Source organism: Schistocerca gregaria, chromosome 2 (genome assembly GCF_023897955.1).
Source record: "Schistocerca gregaria isolate iqSchGreg1 chromosome 2, iqSchGreg1.2, whole genome shotgun sequence".
NCBI classification, from domain to species: Eukaryota; Metazoa; Arthropoda; class Insecta; order Orthoptera; family Acrididae; genus Schistocerca; species Schistocerca gregaria.
The window spans coordinates 618,462,760-618,484,548 of record NC_064921.1 but is presented as its reverse complement, the minus strand read 5'-3'; the positions used below and the strand labels follow the sequence as shown (position 1 = coordinate 618,484,548).

Here is a 21,789-nt window from a genome sequence, read left to right as displayed (position 1 = left end):
TAAGGTTAGCACAGTGGACAATGTGAAGAATCTGTCTCCGATTTTTTTGTGTGTGCACTCAGAAGAACAAATACATGTCTATTATATTTAGTACATCGATTTCCTTATTAGAAGCTACTCGACTGAAGACAGTAATTAAAAATAATTGTGATTCGGATTATTGAGATCGAATTGCTGTCACCAAATCTACCCACCAGTTTACTTTTCACAGCCGCCCGCCTCTGTCTATGTCTAACACAATGCGCTCTCCTTTTCTCAGAAGCAAGGCTAGATTACTGCTGTCAGTTTAAAAGCACTCATTATCATAGATGGGCAATTCAAGGAGCTAAAAAGATTCTACAAATTATCAAACAAGCAACATCCATGAAGAAACGTAAGAAAATAAAATTAATGAAAAATGACTAGTGCATGTCAGTTAATCTCCAGTAGTCAGTTATGACGCAAAACGAACGGATGTACAGCATTACACTACCTGACATCTCAGTAACGTAACCCTCACCAAATTTCAACCGTCCTAAAGCTGTCCAAGTGGACTGCTGCTAAAGTAATTGTGAAGTGGAAATTCGAAGGAACGACTGCAGCTAAACCGTTACCAGGCAGACCTTAACAAACTGACGGACAGTGAGCGTTAAAAATTGGGAGAGAAGCTGCAAAAGTCGCTTGAAATGAGGAATCCCTAGTGAGTTCCAAAATGCTACTACCAGTCTAGCTAGCACAGGAGAGTGTAGACGAAGTTAAAGGAATGTGGTCCAATGGTCAAACTCTTCCTCGTAAGCCACGCATTCCTTTGGTCAATACCAGGCGGCCCTAGATTTGGTGTAAAACTGGGACGCCGCAGGACTGTGGATGGCTGGAAACGAGTGATTTCGTATTGTGAATCATGCCGTAGCCTGTGGCAATCGGGCGGAAGAAATGGGTTTGGTGAATGTTACTCCCATCATTTGTAAGGCCAATAGCAAAGTACTGGAGAGATGGTGTTAAGTTGTGGGGTTGTTTTTCGTGGTTAGGTTGTGGTCTTCTTACGGCGCTTAAGAAAACGCTAAATGTGGAAGGATACGAACACATTTTACAGCACTGTGTTCTGCATAACGTAGAGTAACAGATCCGACAGAATGTTGGTATCAGTATGCCAACTTTTCAAGGTCTCTCTTTCCGGTGTTAATTCATTTTTATAGAGGAGCTTTTCGTTCTCCAAAAATGCTATAATATGTGAGCATAAAAGATGTTCCATAATTCTACAACAGACTGATGTCAGCGATAGCCACACAAATTATAAACATAGATACATGTACGTATGTATGTACTTATTTATGCATGTATCGACCGATTTCAACCTAACTTGGCACACATACAATTTATTATCTTTAAAGAATCATTGTGGGCGTAAAAACCACCTGTCTATCAAAGGGGTGTCAATGGGAGTGAAAAACAGTGCAGCCCACGACGAATACCCATATTTTAGCCACCCAGTATTTGAGAATGAGATCTCTTAGAGACTTGTAATAAATTACTCGCTGACGATTCCCACAATATGATGAAAGTAAGTAAGCTTTTTTCGCTTTCTACATTTTCGCTGTTCGTGCAGTAGAAGTGCTAATTGAAGCATGATGTTTTAATTTATTACTTCTTTACTGTTAATTGCAGTGGTGACACATTTTGCAGGTAGTATTTACATATAACACTGAATGTACAACAAAAATTTCATCACTGTACGACTCTTAGTTCAGGAGAAACGACGCTGTAGACATAGAGCTGCGTGAAAATGTGCACGGAGAAATTCGCAAGACATACTGGTGAAATATACGTACGAATACGCGTTAAATATGTTAAATATATGTGAAATATATTTGAAACGTGCACAGGCGGGCAAAGCCACCGGTAAAAAGCTCATTGTAAACCCCTGGAATGTTTTCAGTCATATTTGGTAGACAAAGTTATAATCTGGAAAGGAATACTGTAGGGGCAAGAAGCACCAGCCTCCACTCGGGTGAGTTTGATAACGTGAAAGGAGAGAGCAAGACGAGGAAATGGAAAGACAGCGACGGGAAGGAGAAGATAGGCACAGATAGGAGGAGACTGACAGAGATAGGAGAGGGGGAAATGGGCACAGAGAGGGAAGAGGGCCGACCGCGGTGGCCGAGCGTTTCTAGGCGCTTGAGTCCGGAACCACACGGCTGCTACTGTAGCAGGTTCAAATCTGCCTCGGGCATGGATGTGTGTGATGTCCTTAGGTTAGTTAGGTTTAAGTAATTTTAAGTCTAGGGGACAGATGTTAAGTCCCATAGTGCTCAGAGCCATTTGAACCATGTTTTAGAGGGAGGAGGAGGAGACGTACAGTGGAGGGGAAGAGGAGGAGTTGGACAGAGAGAGGTTGAGGCAGAGATAGGCAGAGAACTAGGGAGAAGGGGATGAGGAGACAGAGAAGAGGAGGAAATGGGCAGAGGAAGGGTAGAAAAGGAGATGGACAGAGAGAGTGGAGAGGAGGAGAGGGAAACAGAAAGGAAAGGGGGTGGAAATGAACAGGGAGTGAGGGGGAGGAGATCAACAGGGGGAGATGAAGGAAGTGATGTATAGAGAAAGGGGAGGAGGCCATTGACAAAGAGAGTAGAAAGAAGAGATGGAATTAGAGGAGGAGGAGGAGATGGACAGAAGGGAAGAAGAGGATGGACAGAGGGTGGACAAGCCGACTGATAGGGGAGAGGTGGGAGGAGCAGATGAATAGAGAGAGAGGCAGAAGGAGATGGACAGAGGGTTGGTGGGGAAGGGTAGAGAGAGAGGGGGAATGATGTATATAGCGAGAGAAATGAGCAAGGAGGAGATCGACTAATAGAAAACTGAAATATATACATACGCCGGGTACTCATCTAGCAGGTCTACACGTATGTAGATAAATAATAGCAGGGTGCTTGCAAAGCACAAAAGGTACGAGGGGATGTTGAAAAGTAGGTTATACACGTCGTCTCATCCGAAGACTATTGCGCAACAACAGTAACACGCTCTCAGAATAGAGTACATGTTCCGGGGTTTTCTGCAGGCACAGTTCTGCTGTGGTACAGGTCCATCATAGTGCGGGAGTGCAATGGCGCGGCAACTGTAAACATGCTCCTAAGTTGAAATAGGCAAAACAGTACGAATCCTGTGGGTGAAATGTCTAAATTGTACATAGATTTACCGTGAAATTCTGACGATATGTGAATAAAATGTAACGTCGCGTCCAGCTGAATTGAAGTGGAACTAACAATTGAACCAAGGTCGCACAGACATGGGCGATACTGATTGAGAAGTAAGACCTTCGACATCGACCGCAGACGGCAATCTCCAGGCAGTCGAGGAACTGACTCGCAGCAATCACATGGGACACTCACGCAGCGGTTCTCGATGTCACCATAGCCAGGGAATGGATTTCTATCATCGGAAAATTGAACCAATGGTAGAATGTTACGACTGTTTTTTTACAGAGACTTAGCGACTATTTTTTAAAGTAGTGTCATGTATCTGCGTCAGCATTCAGCAAAAGTTATTAAGTTGGTGCATAAGTTCGTAGCTTTTTTTGTTTTGCATGTTGGTATTCCAGTTACCATGGGTTTATTTATTGATTGTCAATTTTTATTTGTCGTTCACTGTTGCTGTTTGAGTTTACGCACTGTCATTTGTAGTTAGTAGAGTGGAGCTGTGAACGCTTGGAAACGGAGTGCCAGGTGGTGAAATCACAACATTTCCGACATATTTTTACGTTGAGTTCAATAGAGGGGTGATAGCAGCAGATGCAGCCAGAAACATTTTCGCCGTGTATGTGAGCAACATTACTGGACAGAGCACGGAAAGAAAATAGTTTTCTCATTTTAACGAGGATCGTTTTGGTTAGTGACCCTCCACGTTCAAGAAGACCGGGGTTTGATGGAGATTGTAAAATGCATTATTTCACAATCATCCACGTCATTGTACTGGAGGACTGGTAAATGTGAGGAAGTGTGATCATTCCGCCGTCGTGCGACATGTGCGTGCAATGGGGAAAGTTCAGAAATCGGATGTACGGGTACTGCGTACTCTAATCCAAAATCAGCGGGTTGCCATATGTGCATCTCCGCTTGCTTGTTATCTGTTGGCGCTTGAACAACACTGATCGGAATGGTCAGTGTTGTCACTGGTGACGAGGAATGGTGTCAATATGCTAACATAAGGAAAATAAAAGAAGGGCTGAGCCCAAAGAAAGCAGCAACTCCCCATACAAAGATCTGCGCGGGTCCACAGAAGATGATGGTATGCGTCTGATGGAACAGCGACAACGTGGTGTACTACTCTACTGGCCATTAAAATTGCTACACAAAGAAGAAATGCAGATGATAAACGGGTATCCATTGGGCAAATATATTATACTAGAACTGATATGTGATTACATTTTCAAGCAGTTTGGGTGCATAGATCCTGAGAAGTCAGTACCCAGAACAACCACCTCTGGCCGTAATAACGGCCTTGACACGCCTCGGCATTGAGTCAAATAGAGCTTGGATAGCGTGTACAGGTACAGCTGCCCATGCAGCTTCCACACGATACCACAGTTCATCAAGAGTAGTGACTAGCGTATTGTGACGCGCCAGTTGTTCGGCCACCATTGACCAGACGTTTTCAATTGGTGAGAGATCTGGGGAATGTGCTGGCCAGGGCAGCAGTCGAACATTTTCTGTATCCAGACAGGCCCGTACATGACCTGCAACGTACGGTCGGGCATTATCCTGCTGAAATGTAGGGTTTCGCAGGGATCGAATGAAGGGTAGAGCCACGGGTCGTAACACATCTGAAATGTAAAGTCCACTGTTCAAAGTGCCGTCAATGCGAACAAGAGGTGGCCGAGACGTGTAATCAATGGCACCCCATACCATCACGCCGGCTGATGCGCCAGTATGGCGATGACCAATACACGCTTCCAATGTGCGTTCATTGCGATGTCGCCCAACACGGATGCGACCATCATGACGCTGTAAACAGAACCTGCATTCATCCGAAAAAATGACGCTTTGCCATTCGTGCACCCAGGTTCGTCGTTGAGTACATTATCGCAGGCGCTGGTGTCTGTGATGCAGTGTCAAGGGTAACCGCAGCCGTGGTCTCCGAGCTGATAGTCCATGCTGTTGCAAACATCGTCGAACTGTTCGTGTAGATGGTTGTTGTCTTGCAAACGTCCCTATCTGTTGACTCAGGGATCGAGACGTGGCTGCACGATCCGTTACTGCCATGCGGATAAGATGCCTGTCATCTTCACTACTAGAGATACGAGGCCGTTGGGATCGAGCACGGCATTCCGTATTACCCTCCTGAACCCATAGATTCCATATTCTGCAAACAGTAATTGGGTCTCGACCAACGCGAGTAGCAATGTCGCGATACGGTAAACCGCAATCGCAATAGGCTACAATCCGACCTTTATCAAAGTCGGAAACGTGATGGTATGCATTTCTCCTCCTTACTTGTAGGCATGACAACTTCTCTTTCACCAGGCGACGCCGGTCAACTGCTGTTTGTGTATGAGAAATCGGTTGGAAACTTTCCTCATGTCAGCACGTTGTAGGTGTCGCCACCGGCGCCAACCTTGCGTGAATTGTCTGAAAAGCTAATAATTTGCATATCACAGCATCTCCTTCCTGTCGGTTAAATTTCGCGTCTGTAGCACGTCATCTTCGTGGTGTAGCAATTTTAATGGCCAGCAGTGTACATCTCCGCTTGCTTGTCATCTGTTGGCTCGATGACAACGCTGACCGGAATGCTCAGTGTTGTCACTGGTGACGAGGAATAGTGTCTTTATGCTAACATAAGGGAAATGAAACAAGGGCTGAGCCCAAAGATAGCATCAACTGCCCATACAAAGATCTGCGTGGATCCACAAAATATAATGTTATGCTTCTGGTCGAACAGCGACGGTGTGGTGTACTACGAACTACTTCCAGAGGTATACCAATCACTGCTGACATTTATTATTATTAACTGTGATGTCTTGCAGAGCAATAACCAGGAAGACTGCGTGCAGTGATGCTACTACACGATAACTGCCTCCCGTATTCCTCTAGACTGACAAAAAACGCTGTAAAGTAGCTGGGTTGGGAAGTCATTCCGCCGCCATCTTGTTCACCTGATCTTGCGTTCTCTGATTTTTCACGTTTACCGGTCTCTATCGAACAACCTTCGTGGAACTTCCTTTCCGGATGAAAAAGCGCTCCGAACATAGCTCGACGAGTCCTGCACCTCAAAACTACGCGAATTCTACAGCCTCTCGGTCGAAAAGTTATTCCATCGTTCGCAAATAGTGAAAGTGAACGAGAATATCTTATTGATGAGTAAAGTCTCTGTAATGTTTGTCTGTTTTGTTTATTAAACTTATGCTCCAACCCAGTATTTTAGCGTTCCATAATACGGTGTAATCTGCGTTCTAACTCCCCTCGCGTTAGCAATGTCGGTTAAGATAAGTACTGAAAGCGAAAGCCGCATAAAAATCACGCCCTTACCCCGCTGGAGCCCAGCGCGCCCCCTGCCCGCGCAGAACGGGCGGCTCCCCCTTATGTAAGCGGCGACCTCGCACCTCAGCCGGCTGCTGCGTGTGGTCGGCGCGCCGCCCCTGCCGCCCCCCGGCGGCCGCTGCGCTGCCGTATTATAGAGGCCTGCCGCGGCCGGCGCGCCCAGTCCGATCTAGATCCGCCAGCGAGAGTGGTCAGCTCAGCTCTTACTCTCCACTCCTCAGCCTCAGCTGACACCACGCCGCTACACTCGCGCACAGGTGAGTCAGTGCCAGGGGCCGTACCTCCGCCGCTTTGCTTCTCTGCTTCCGTCAGCTGCTGGCCTAGCATTCGTTACATCCACAGTCCCCTATGATTTCTCAGGAGCTTATTTCAGGCCAAACACAATGGCAGACTAACCATGTTTTTCAATTTAGTGGCAGTCTCGAACCATGTACCAACCCACTAGACTAGCGTACAGAAATTACAGTGCCAACTGGACAGAACATATTTTCATCGGTGTTTGATCCTCCTTAGCACGGTCCACGAATGACGAACTATCGTCCCATCCGCCATTTTTAGTCTAATCCAGTGGCTGGATGCCATTCCCAAGTCACCAGTCACCCTAAAAGTCAAAAGTCGTGTGCATCATCCCTTTTTCAGATAAGTAAACTTGGTTCCGTGTGTGTTTTCGTGGTGTAACATTCCGTGTGTATGTATTTCTGTGTTGGCTACGGGGGAGGGGTCCAATATTTACTCAGGCGACTGTGGAAAACCGCACAGGGACCAGGCCTAGCTGGCCGCTGTACATGGACAAAGGTCGTCTAGCTCACATCCCGCTCTCGCAAGTTATCGATCTGCGCTTTAAGATACACCAACAGGTCTAAATGGCCGAATCTTGCAGCAGCAACGGAAAAACGATCAGTGTCTGCCGCTTCTTAAGGCGTAGCAGTTTATCCTGGGTGGTTGTAATTAACGTTCAGCTACTCACGGAGGTCCAGTGTGGGCTGTAATTATCGTATGGCAGCGAAACTTGGTAGATATTCTAATGCGTTAATGCGGAACCGATTTACGCCAGAAAAAGAGTAGTTCCAATTTTGACCACCAGGTGAAGTCGATATCTGGCGCTATTAACGTTAGAAAAATGTTTCCGTATGTAATGGATTAGTAAAGGAAAGTGGGCAGAAAAGGTCAGACAATTGATAAAGGCATAATGCTGATTTTATTATTAATCGCAGCTTACACAATTTGTTTAATATGAGTACCGGAGACGTCGACGACATGCTGCACAGCGCCAGATTTGCACCTGGTGTCCAAAACTGGAACTTTTTCACAGTGTAAGTCGGTTCGACATTAACTGCTTTTCATATCTTCCAAATTCCGTTGCCATACGGTAATTACGGCCCACACTTGACCTTTTTGAGTAGCTGCACATTAATTATAACCACCCAGTAGATATCATGTATTGGTCAAGAATAGGACCACCTCTCTTTCTGTTATGTGCATTACGTATCAGATAACAATGGACAACTCTTCGCAGTATCCGTGTTCTCTGGTGATTCAGGTGGTTTGGCTCAGGCATAGAGTATCACCCACCGTGAAGTTTAGATATCACTGTTAACTTGCAACAGGAGCAACTGTTAAATACTCCAGAAGCTGCCAGAAACGATCACTTGTAGAAAAACGTTCATACACACCTACTTTCTCTTTCTAATAGTTCACAGGATAAGAGCTTGTAAGTATTTATTATCAATAAAAAATGGTCTCATTTTTTTATGCATTAAAAATTAATATTATTTCTCTGGTTACTAACTTGCATCATTTCGTAATACTTGTTTTGGAGTTGACAATAATTTACAGTGTTTTTAAAAATGTTCATTTACACCATCAGCTATACAATTGCATTTCCATTCTCTAGCGGTTTCAGATATAACAATCGTCTTCACAGGAGAAAAAAGATGTACATCGATGGATCAAAAATAGATTTTTGTCAAATACAACACATGGAGAACGACAAATGCAGAACATACATAATTATCATACGAGTCTGAACATAATCCATATAAACGTCCTGTACATTATCACAAGTGCAGCGATGTGTACTTGATGAGAACTTCACACCTGATGAAGTTATTATGTTCAGACAGACGCATATACCAATAACTATGTTCTACATATGGTTGTTTCGCTTTTGACGAAAGTGTATTTTTGATCCTTTGACGTACACTCTTTATCTCCTGTGATGGTGACTGTTATAACAAACCGGAAAGAATGAGTATACAATTGCACAGCTGATGCCGTAAACGCGTTTCTTTCAAAATACTGAACTACTGTTAACAGTCATCTAAGAAAAGTTTTATGTATTTACAGTAGGTGGTCGGTTTCCTAGTTCTCAACAGGTTCCCAAAGGTTACATCACAATCTTCAATACATTTACGAATCTCTAACCGATCATGTTCCGTTCCTTGCGTTGCGTAACGTCTATGTTCCTTTATAATGGTAATAAAAATATTTTTTGGGGTCGAACGATCAGTGCATTTCGTGTATCCATGTTTCTCATGTACTCTCCTCTCCTCATCTCATCCTATGGACGAAAATTTAATCTTGACTGGTCCTGAGATCCTAGTGGCCAGATAATGTTACTATCACGACGAAAGGCCGCTTTAGGGAAGTCGAGGGTGTGATGTTGCATGAGACGTATGGTGGGATATGAAGAGTTGCCATGATGCTCGAAATGCACTGCATTTCACGTGATCAATATGATATCCTCCAGATGTTCAACTAACATATTTTTCAAAAGATGCAAGTAAGTCTGTACTGTTACTTACTTGCTAGTAAGAAAACAGTGTAAATGTAACGTATTACACTTCGAAAACAGTTAGGGAAAAGAACACATATCTATACGACATTTTTATTTCAAACTGCCATTTCCCTCAAATTCTGCAATACTGACAGTTCTGACTGTGGAATCTTCTATGACGGAAGTATTTATCAGTCAGCAAAGAACCATTTCCAGCAAACGACTACGTATCTGTGCTATCTCCACAATCAAGCATGCGCCCTTTAGCACTGTTGTTAACCTGTGTCTGGCAAACAGGAAAGTTACTTTTTTTTTTTTCGAGGACTATGAAAAAGATCATCCAGAGTCTACATGTCACTGCAATGTTCGTTGCTTTAACGGTATAAATAATTTGTAGAAGTACTTGTGTGTTATCTGGATGGCTGATCAGAGGATACGAATAAGAAAAAAGTTTCCATTAGCGTCTTTTCTAAGGCCTCTAAAAAGAGAGCTGTCACCTAACATGCGTTTATTTCGCTGTTTTATATCGCTCAGTCGCGGGTGCCCTTTGTTTCTAACTAAGCTGTTCTACTTTATGCTTCTGGTAGCTGCATCACCACTAGGTTCTAGGGGAGTAGAACAATCCTATTTGGAATCTAACAGTAAATCATTGAGATTAATACAGTTGCTGATCAAGTGTTGGGCACAACATTCATAAAGTAGTCCTGATTCTTTGCACTGCCGGTGTAAGAACATTCAGAATCCCTAATTTATTCCGCGTGCAGTTTGTGCTGGATGTGGGTCACGGCCGGAGTAGCTTCGTGATGCAGAAAAGTAACGCAGAACCCTGAGCTCACAGGTAGCCTCTCTTCCCTTACCTTCTCTCAGCTGACTGGAAGGTTACATGTATGCAATGTATCGAGAATTCTTTCTTTAAATATGTATCTTTTTTCTCCTCTGTGTAATTCTGACTTGTCCATCCCTAAAGTAACAGTCACAAATTTGAGTCACGCAAAATAATGCTACCAGTGATCACAGTAGTTCTCACAACTAGATCGTACAAATGAGTTTGATGTGACATAGCTACGCTGTTTGGAAGTACAATAGCATTCCTTAACGCACCGCAATTTACAGTGGTTATATGAAATGTAGATATAGTACTGCTTATCTCAAAATGCATATGTCGTGCTCGTTTCGTTAGTTTCATTGCATGTCAGTATTGCATTTCGTATAGCAACAAATGAAAGAACAAGTTTACTGTTACTAATCACAAAACCAGGGATCCCCAAGTGTTTAAAAATGTAATAGGCTGTATGTAATGTATCACGGCAAGGAAAGGAGCCAGTGAATACTGGGGACAGTGCCAGAGGTTAACCCAAAGTCGTAACACAACACAAACATTCCGTAATAATCCACAAAAATCCACCTGATGATGAAAGTTTAAGTCCTCGAAACGCGTCGCGGATATAAATAAAAAATGACTGGTAACAGTAAACTTGGTGTTTCATTCGATATCAACAACAATCACGGTATAGCATAGCTACTAGTATATATTTGATAGTTAGGCAGCAAAGTTCAACGAACTTCACATAAAAAGAGAATTGCATTACGAGTTCGAGAATCCTGTTGGGATTTAAAAGTCTGTACATTAAGATTTTTTGAAATACATTGTAGCGTACGTGTTTTCAAAAGAATTTCATTTGTGCTGTTGTGGTCGGGTTGCAGCGTACCGTATACGGAGAAGCCGAACGGAGCAGGATTGTTGCAGGTATGCTAAGTAACGACTGAATCCAAGGCCTGGCTGTGTCTCTGCACTCAGGATCATTCTGAGACTTCTGGGCTTTTATGGTGGATGATTAGAGAACAGGACGATTTAGACGATGTGAGACAGACGAGCTACCGTTAAATGAGAAAGAGAAATGAAAGTTATACATAGAGGCTACAAAAGGAACGTCTACGTTCCATACATGTAATCCTGAGTATGGTTTGCAGAATTTGTTTAGTAAAGTCGAAATTTATCTGCAAAGCAGTCGTATCACTTGCCATCGGCCTTGCCGCAGTGGTAACACTGTTTCCCATCAGATCACTGAAGTTAAGCGCTGTCGGGCTGGGCTAGCACTTGGATGGGTGACCATCCGGTCTGGAGAACGCAGTTGGCAAGTGGGGTGCACTCAGGCCTTGTGAGGCAAACTGAGGAGCTACTTGATTGAGAAGTAGCGGCTCCGGTCTCGTAAACTGACATACAGTCGGGGAGAGCGGTGTGCTGACCACATGTCCCTTCATATCCCCATCAAATGACGCCTTCGGGCCGAGGACGACACGGTGGTCGGTCGGTACCGTTGGGTCTTCTAGGCCTGTTCGGGTGCAGATCTTTTTGTGTCGTATCACTTAGTGGACACGCAGAAAGAGACTTCTGACATACCTATTGATTAATTAGCGACAAAAATTCAGTGAGCATTGGGAAGCTCAAACTGTACAGACACAGAAAGTTTAATTCGTTCCCAGAAGCATGCTGACACGTTGATGACGAATATAGAAAAATAGATACCAATAGTTAAACTGCATAACTCCTGTGCGTAGGTGGATAGGAAAGCGTATGGGCGAATAAATTTGTATGTTGTGCTGTGTTGGGTGTGTGGGTGTTTCAGAAATATGTGGAGGTGTGATTAGGTTGAGTATACGTTATGATTCTTCACGTTGAGATACAATGCAAAATGCTAATGGATGGGGACTGCAGTTAGTAGTGTAGTGCCCTTTGCTGTTCCTTATCTACATAAACGATTTGGGAGACAATCTGAGCAGCCGTCTTCGGTTGTTTGCAGGTGACGCTGTCTTTTATCGACTGATAAAGTCATCAGAAGATCAAAACAGACTGCAAAACGAAAAAATATCTGAATGGTGCAAAAAGTGGCAGTTGACCCTAAATAACGAAATGTGTGAGGTCATCCACATGAGTGCTAAAAGGAATTCGTTAAACTTCGGTTATACGTTAAAGCAGTCTAATCTAAAATCCGTAAATTCAACTAAATACCTAGGTATTACAATTACGAACAACTGAAATTGGAAAGAACACATAGAAAACGTTGTAGGGAAGGCTAAACAAAGGCTGCGTTTTACTGGCAGGACACGTAGAAAATGTAACAGACCTTCTAAGGAGACTGCCTACACTACGCTTTTCCGTCCTCTTTTAGAATACTGCTGTGTGGTGTGGGATCCTTACCAGGTAGGACTGACGGAGTACATCGAAAAAGGTTAAAGAAGACCAGCACGTTTTGTATTATCGCAAAATATGGGAGAGAGTGTCACAGAAATGATACAGGATTTGGGTTGGAAATCATTAAAAGAAAGGCGTGTTTCGTTGCGACGGAATCGTCTCACGAAATTCCAATCACCAACTTCCTCCTCCGAATGCGAAAATACTTTGTTGACACCGACCTACATAGGGCGAAACGATCACCACGATAAATAAGGGAAATCAGAGTTCGTACGGAAAGATATGGTTGTTCATTCTTTCTGCGCGTTATACGAGATTGGAATAATAGAGAATATTGAAGGTGGTTCCATGAACCCTCTGCCAAAATGGTTCAAACGGCTCTGAGCACTATGGGACTTAACTTCTGAGGTCACCAGTTTCCTACAACTTAGAACTACTTAAACCTAACTAACCCAAGGACATCACACACATCCATGCCCGAGGCAGGAATCGAACGTGCGACCGTAGTGGTCGCGCGGATCCAGACTGTAGCGCCTAGAACCGTTCGGCCACTCCGGCCGGTGAACCCTCTGCCAGGCACTTAAATGTTATGTTCAGAGAATCCACGTAGGTGTAGATGTAGATGTAATTATAATCATATAACAATCTAATTTTTACACATTCCTTTTCACAAGCTTTTTCCTAGGATTTTTCCAGTGTAAGGAAAATCATTAAAACTCGCATAACAAAACAGGTACGCGTACAAAGGCCTAATAACTGTAAACAAAGGGCATTTGCTGAAATGAGGGCACCTGTTGGGGTGAGAGAGGCGACGTGTTGCGCTCTTGTGTACCTCAGCTGTGGTCGCGTTGGCCGGCTGGTCCACAGCTGGGCCCCCGCCCTGGCTACCCGCGCCCCGAAGGCGGCCGCACCTCCGACTCTGTGCGATACAGCAGAGTGGTCGGCGCTGAGGTCTCTGCTGGAAACGCCACTTCGCACACGTCTGGCAAACACCCTCACACTGATGGACGCTGTAAGAGAAGTTTTTAACTGTCAGCACAGCTGCCACACCAGTCGGACGTATCCGCATCGAACCCTACAGCTGTAACAAAATTTCACAGCCAGCTTTTGGCCACGAAGATGAAAAGCGTGTAGTGCACTTTCTCATCACTAAACTCAGCGCAATTGTTCCGTATCGAATCCAGAACCTATCCTGAGATTCTCAATAAGTAAGTCCACGTAGCTGTGTCGCTAGTGACCTGTTCATGGGGACCGGGGGCTTGGCGTAACCGTTCGTGCTACACCATCTTGCACACGTCGCAACACCCTCCACAGAGATGGCGCAGGCAACTTCGTAACAACATTAACCATTTGCTGAGTTATTTTCTTTGTGCATGAAAGTGCACGCGTGTGTCTCTGAGCACCGTAGTTTCTCTTATCTTATTTTCGCTGTCCCTATGACAGATGCATGAGGCTGCAGAAGTGTTATACATTCTGACTCGTATACCAGTTCTCTAAATTTATCCAACAGGGAGTCGAGAGAGCAATTTCAGCTTTCTTCCAACCATTCCTTTTGAAGTTGCTTAAACATATCTGTTGCATTTCCATACTGTAATACCGATCTGTTGCGATTCTACTAGCGTATCTCTGCATGCCTTCCACAACATTCTTCAAGCCGAATTGCAAAGGAACACCAACACGGAAGTGAAATAGAATACGCAGGATTAAAGTCGTGTGTGCAGTTTACGTAACAGATCCACTGAACGTAAACAGTATTTTTCCCTCAGAATGTAGACTCTCAAAGAATGAGTAAGTTTAAAGCCGATGGTTCAGCACCAAACTACTGCGGTCTTTCTCCTGCGTATGCTCATTATCTAGCAACTGCCAACATTCAAGGAAAGCTGCCCAACTGTATACAAAGTTGAAATACATATTACGTCGTTCTAACTTCCTTTAAACCATCCAGCGCAGATATTGTCCTGTAGACAACACCGTCGCCACTGAGAAAACTGAGAATACTTCTGATCCTGTTTAACATGCTATTTGTGGCTACTGATAACATAAGCTGTCACATCTTGCTTCCTTGGACACACACAAAGTCATCAGTTTTTTTTGATAATTTACCTGTCCGTACAGTATCAGCAGTCCATCAGGGAAAAATATTTGGAGACAATCAGCATTTAAGAAAACACTCAGTATGATTGTTCTCCTGTATCAAACCGTACTGAGATTTAGTTTCGATGGCATTTCGCAAGTCTTGGAAGACAAAATATTCCTCTTGACTCACCTCTTTTTGTAGGATGCCATAGTTGGAAAGAAAGAGCTGTATTTCACACGACTGCCGTTTCCTGAAACCGTACTGACCCTTGCGCAGAAGCTTCATTTCTTCAGGATGTGCTATTATCGTCGAGCTTAAAATATGCCTTTCGATCCTGGAAAAGGAATGGAAAATACTTGTTTCGGAATCAGGTTCCAGTCACTTCCTACTTTGCGATCAACACAAACATGGTTCTGTTTTCTAAACGCATCCAACACAATTGTCTACACTAAGAGCCTGAAATCCAATGTCCACACATTCTGAGACAAATGTATCTACTTAGGTGAAAGAAGGTATCGTTGCGACCTTGATGAATGAACAATTCCTCGAGTTCTCCCAGGTAAGAATACCAGACGACTTCTGTTTCCATATGGGTATCAGATTTGAATGATTCCGAAATTATTTTCGCACGGACCTCCTAAATCTACATTACTTTCATTTAGGTTACCTTTAAATGCCACCACTTTGATTAGTGTCAAATGGTATCAGGGCTACAAACAAATACTAACGTTTTGTAGCCATCAAGGAAATATCAATGGAATTGTTGCTAAACAGAGGGAGCCTGAAATATTTAGCATTTAAGTAGCGCTACTGATGTCCTTTTTCGTTCAAACAACCAGACGAGACGATCTTGGATAGAAGCTGGGGCAATTCTTTGGCTTCGCACCTAGAACTGACATTGTTGACTACCAATTATAGACAATTAACAGTGGGCTCTAAACTGCAACCCACAAAGAAAACCTTTACTCTGTCAAATCAGAATTAGATTTCTTTTGAGTAGACATTTCATCATCGTGATACACGCCATTATTGCGCTATAATTTTACAGCAGTTGAATAAAGGGAGATAGTACAGTGCCGAAGATGCGACAGAGAGAACACATAGTTTTTTTTTGGATAACTAAAAGGAAGAATAACAGTTGTGCCCTTGTTTACCACGACGAATCCCAAGAATCAGCTTTAGCGATTCAGCAAAAGCACGGAAAACCTAACCGAACGTAGCTGGTTGGAGATTTGAATCCTTCTTCGTGCGAAGGTGACTCCTGTGCCTTCTCGTTTCGTAACAAATGAATGTCGAGTCTGAACAGCAAAACAATATCCAGTTCGAGGTGCCAAACCTAACAGTGCAAGTAACGGATACGTGTCGTCAATACAGGAACAGAATTCAACATAGTCAAGTAAGTTGACATATACTTGAATTCGGACACGTCACTATCCAGGACCCTTCCTTTTCACGGACTTAAAAGAAACTTCGTCCACGGTTTACATTACTATGCAATAAAATGACTCTTAATAGCTATATTTTTCTATACACACATTGAAATTCATTTCGATAAGTCCTTTTAACAAGAGACAGATAACACGACGTCTTTCACAGTTATCAAAATTGTTATTTCACATATTTCACAGCTTTCTTCTTAATTCCAAAATCATCCGCATTCCTGCTACTCCCCTAAAAGAAATACTCAATCTTTACTGGCATGCATTCACAACAGGATCTTCGACAGTTTTCTGTGAACGTGTGCTGCCGTTTGTTGGTAACACCGGCACTTCGTACTTTCATAACAAGGGACTGGCATGTGCAGAGATGCAGCAGACGGGCGAGTGAGGTAACTGTAGAGTTCCTTCTAAGGGAAACAAGACGTGCCGCTCGCGAAGCGCTGAGTGAGTGACAGCAACTAAATATCACAGGCAGACGCGTCGGAATGGCAGAAGCGGTCGTGAGCGTGCATCCTATAACGGGAAAGTGAGCCACGGCCGCCGAAACCCTTTTGCAGCAGCAAACTTCAAATTCGGGTTTCCCAGAAGCACGTCCATAGCCTCACCATTTTAGCTCCACATCAAAATCATTTCTTAGTATTATTTACTTAACATGAAATCTCATCAAGCCAAGTTATGTTATAAATTATGTCCTAATTTATACACAGAAACATAATCTTAAAAACCGCAACTGCTCCGACAAAATTCGAATCCACTACGTGCACTTTACGAGATGATATCGCTACTGCGAGAACATGACGCCGAGAACTGTGTCAGTGTAGTGCTCCATTCCGCTTCACATAAGTTACTTAAAAACGTGTGACACCAAAAGACACGTGGTACACAGACTATGTAACAAACCTATAATATGGCCGAGTGAAGTGACATTGATCTTAAAAGGCTACTATTGGATTCACATAAAAGGTCTACCTACATCACTCCGAAATGCAACAGAGGACTGTGCCTCTTCTTAAGGAACACATATTACGCGGTCAGCTACTCCACTGTTCCGTGTCATTCATTGTTTTCCCATATTTATGTTCTGTTCACAACGCATTTTGTCTTGCATTCTTGTCCTCCCAAACTGTACAACGATTAAAGGATACTTATGTCCGCCTTTTATTGATCCCCTTCTCTATTACCCTAAGAATTTATTTTCTCTACATATTTGTGGTAGGTTTTTTGAAAGTAATTTCCGATTTCCACGTAGAATGAACTCTTCCCATGTACAATCAGGAGTTTATTACCAAAATACTATGCGATGGGGAGAGGGGAGAGAAAATCCCAATTAGGAATATTTGGGAGGAAATTTCTCGTTCAGGTACTGCCTTACAAATAATGAAACCTTCCGAAAACACTTGTCGTAATTGCAAGATGGGAACTATTATAAATTCTGAGACAATCTCCTCTACAGGAGAAAATTAAACTCTAGTGTATGTGAAAGTGTACTTGTATGAGTACACACAGTAAATTCAATGATTTCCTCGACATGTGAAATGTAACTGTGTAGGTTCTTTTTTAATTTTTATTCTGTAACCCAAGGAGATGAACGAGCTGCTCCCTCATTTCGATAACCCTATAGTAGCAGTGAGGAACATGCTATAAAGTGTGGGACAGACCCAAGGAAGTCAATTAAATTTTAGCATTTTATTATTCCATTTGGAGGTAGTGCATGGAACGAACGATTATCATTATGTCTTACCGTGAACCCCGTTTCTGTGACTGCATTCTCAAGGTCATTATTTGAGATTTATGTGGAATGATGTAATCTGATCCTTGATTACTCTTGTATCGTACGTTGTCGAAGCTTTAACTGCAAGTACCAAACTATCTTGAAATACTACGGAAGTTCAAATTACTCACAATTTCGACATAAATTCACAAATTAATACATCCTCAGAGCTTCGACAGTTTTAGGGAAAAAAATCTTTTGATGTACCAGCACGTTGTCCGTTCAGTTTACAATGATTCTATATTCTTACGTGCATAACAGCACAACGTTCATTAAGCTGAAGTAGAAAGATCAATAAGGTATTGTTTATTTTAAATTTCTTACTATTGTAAAGTTTGGAATACTGACGATCGACGATTTTAAGCTATTATGCGGCAAGTGGTGGCGACCCCTCTTCGTATGATATAATGTTGTAAGTGTCCACACCCCACAAGTCTTCAATCAGCATAAAAATCTCCCATTTAAGGTAAAACGCAATGTAGGGATCAGCAACTTTCATATAAAAATTGTGTATCGGAAGCTATAACCTTGTTCTAGTGAAACTGGACACTTAAAGGGAATTGGGCGGGGGCGGGAGGACGGGGTGAAGGGTTCAAAAATGTGCAGTCTCTTTAACGGTGAATATCGTTCGGACAACATGGAATGTAGTTGTCACTTCTGGTCATGGCCAAGTCATTGTAAATGCTCGAGGTACCGTCATCAACGACAAAAACGTTTCGATAGTTCCGAATGTTGAACAACTTGCACTCGCCAAGATATCCAGTGTGTTGGTTGCATTCCGCTTTCGATTTTTTCTCGTGGCACATTTAGGGTAGCTGGTCTACATCAATAAGCTTCATTCTTTTAGGACCCTCGTAGACCGTAGTCGCCAGCCGCTGTGATCGAGCGGTTCTAGGCGCTTCCGTCCGGAACCGCGCTGGTGCTACGATCTCAGGTTCGAATCCTGCCTGGGGCATGGATGTGTGTGATGTCCTTAGGTCAGTTACGTTTAAGCAGTTCTAGGTCTAGGGGACTGATGACCTCAGATGTTAAGTCCCATAGTGCTCAGAGCCATTTTAATTTGGACCGAAGTTGAAAGCATTCTTGACGCCCTAGTTAGTACCCAATAGCACCTCTCCGGTATATCCTTTGTACAGTCAATGTATTATCCACGAACGCCTAGACATCTCGATAGCAGTCACGTAAAGTACCACTGGTTGAATATAAAACTATCTCATGCGCAGGCAACTCGCTAAGGAAAATTAAAATCAGTAATTGAAGCCATTCGATGCACTTTCAAAGAATAACAGTCTTATCAAACCACGCGATAACAGACCACACTACAAACAAAACCGTGGTATATACACTGGCTTATGGGAGTGTATAGATTTTATAATATTGTTCTGTTTTATATGTGCTTCGTCAGACGAGGTAACTCATCCTCGCGACCCGTGTCCTCGAACACATCGGAGTAACTTAAGCCTTCTGTTCGAAAGTGTCTCGTTGAAAGCATGAAACAGTCTTAGTACCTACACGTATCACTTTGGGACCTTAATATTTCACCGTACATTTGCCCAGTTTAGCCCAATTCCGAGGGTACGATGATTCATAATCTTTCATTGACGGCGTAAAGTGCTGAAAGGCCACAGGTAGACTTCATACTGTTGGTCCAGATTTTTGTTTATGTATACCATGAACAGTCCCGCTGCTTTCAGATTTATAGTATTTCAAATGGAGGAAATTATGCAGCCTGTTAGTGGCTGCGTTTCGATGTTCTTTTGTCTTTGTCGCTGTAGCTCTCAGCTTCGCATTGCAGGTACCACCTGAATATCCCTTTCATTGCTGAAACGCCATCACAAAGTAGCCATCTTGCTGTTATGTATTACGCTCGCAGCATACACTCAGTGCATGCGACATTCAGCATTCGTTGAGATAAATTTTTTCCTGTAATGTTGTTTTATACTGCCTCCCTCACGAACGATTGTAGGCTGTCAGCGGTCCAAAATGCCGCTCCTCAGCCATAAACTCAGCAAATTGACAAGATACATTTTTCTTTTCAAAATAAAAAAACGGCGATGAAATATTTAATACGATGTTGACAAGGGGATCTAGATCTTGGTGTTTGGGAGTGATGTTTCGAGGACTCCTAGTACGGTAGGATAGGAATTTTCAAGGAGATAGGATTTATGCAAATGGTTTGTATAGGAGGGTGTATACGTGAAGGAGGAAAGGATCAAACGGATGGGATCTCTTTGTCAAACTATGGATGAAATTATGGTGAATAGAAGTAACTGTTGGAATCTAGGTTAAATTGAATTATTAGCTGAAGGATTTGGGTGATAGGACGAATGAGTTCCAGGGGTGGCTGCAAATCCAAGGGGAGGAATTCTTCACTAACGCCGCGTCACTGGGGATGGGAGAATGGAATGTGGAAGGACGTAGGTTAAACTAGGATGAATTGATGATGAAGATAAAGTGTGCCTGATTGTGGGAATAAATGGCTCTTACATTGAGGTAGAAGACAAATTAGGTAGATGGGGACATGTGTTGGAGTGTATCAGGACGTCTGAAAGGATGAATGTTCTTCAGGATTAGAGTGACAAAATGGACAATATCTGCACCAGTGGAAGGGTAAGTGAGAGAGTTGTTGGGGTGGATTAGGCTGTCGATTGGATGGACTGAGATAACATTTATTTTCTTCAGTGATCGTTTCATTCCCCCTACATGTCGGAGGGGAGATGGGCTGGCAGCAGCCGTATTACTGGCTTTCAGTTAAATGTCAAAATATGTGCATATAGTGCTTTTTACACTTAAAATATTATAAAAATATGTTGTTTATTCGTAACTGTGGACTCTTCCTGACGGGAGTTGCAAGAGATGGGATAGTAGACAGTGTGAGATATGGAAGTTTGGCTCAATCCTGGTAGCATGCTCGGATAGCCGAAGTGATTAAGGTGACCGCTCGCGACAAGCATGAAGGCCGGGTATGAGCCCCGGTGTAGCAAAAAATGTCATTTGTCACTAGTAGGTAAAATCTTCATACGTAATGTAGCTAGTGTCTGAAAGATTCCGTAGTTGCGAATAAATTTCATAAATTTAGTACAGCTGCAAGATTGTCAACAAAATTTTCTTCTTCAGACATTGTTAGAAATAAGTATTATAAAAACAGAATTAAAGTACAATATAAACGTATAATTATTGTGATTTACAACAGAATACAAGTGGAAATGTTGAGGCAGATAATATATCAAGATGGCGATGACACATTTTGTAAGACTCGAGAGATCAGTTTCCAATAGATGATGCGTGGGCGGGAAGCATTGAATGGATGAGGATAAGTCGTACAATATAAATAAATGATGTGTGGGAGTGAGGGAATGATATTGGGATGGAAAGTGGGATGTACAAACGAGAGCTGGAATAGGAAGAAGGGAGTACGGGTCAGGAGTCTGGATGAGGTATTCGATCTTTGGTCTAATGAAGGATATGAGGACTAGAGCAATAGCTAATAGGATCGGTAGATGTTGTGAGCGCACAAGCTGTGGGGTGAGATTAGAGCGGCAGTTTCCCGCTGCAGAGCACATTTCTAGCGATTGTTACGGGGCCGTGGCGAGCAGCTAGCGTCTACGCGTCCTTGGAAAAATTCCGAGCGGACGCTAGGCAGGGGCGCGGATGGCCGTGTTTTCGCGTTTGGAGAAATTTATATGCCAGAGAAAAATTGATAAAAACAAAACTAAGAGTGACACAGAGGTGCGAGTTGGCACTCATAGACAGAAAAATATGTAAAGCTACATTATCTAGACGCGGCAAAAAAATATACAATAGTTTAAAAGTTATTGCTGTCTTAAAAACTCTAAATTTATGAAAGTTCAAAAGCTAATATCTCGGCAATGATTTGGCCGATTAATATAAACAGAGTGCCTACGGATGCGGCTAGTAGAGCAGCACCGAGCAGTAATAGCTGATTTAGAAAAATCTGTACCATTTTTGAATGAGAGGTTGGAATATGGGATTTGATTGAGAGAAACTGTGTTTGTGTCAATAA

At 43.0% G+C, this 21,789-nt stretch overlaps 1 protein-coding gene across 1 annotated transcript in view; it reads left to right on the top strand.

Moving 5' to 3' along the window:
- The first annotated feature begins 6,442 nt into the window (after positions 1-6,442).
- LOC126335901 (uncharacterized) overlaps positions 6,443-21,789 on the top strand; it is a 204,773-nt gene continuing 189,426 nt past the window's right edge. Inside the window, exons 1-2 of the mRNA XM_049999373.1 lie at positions 6,443-6,458; positions 6,533-6,766. Coding sequence (XP_049855330.1) covers positions 6,443-6,458; positions 6,533-6,766 — 250 coding nt within the window. The remainder of the gene's footprint in view (positions 6,459-6,532; positions 6,767-21,789) is intronic.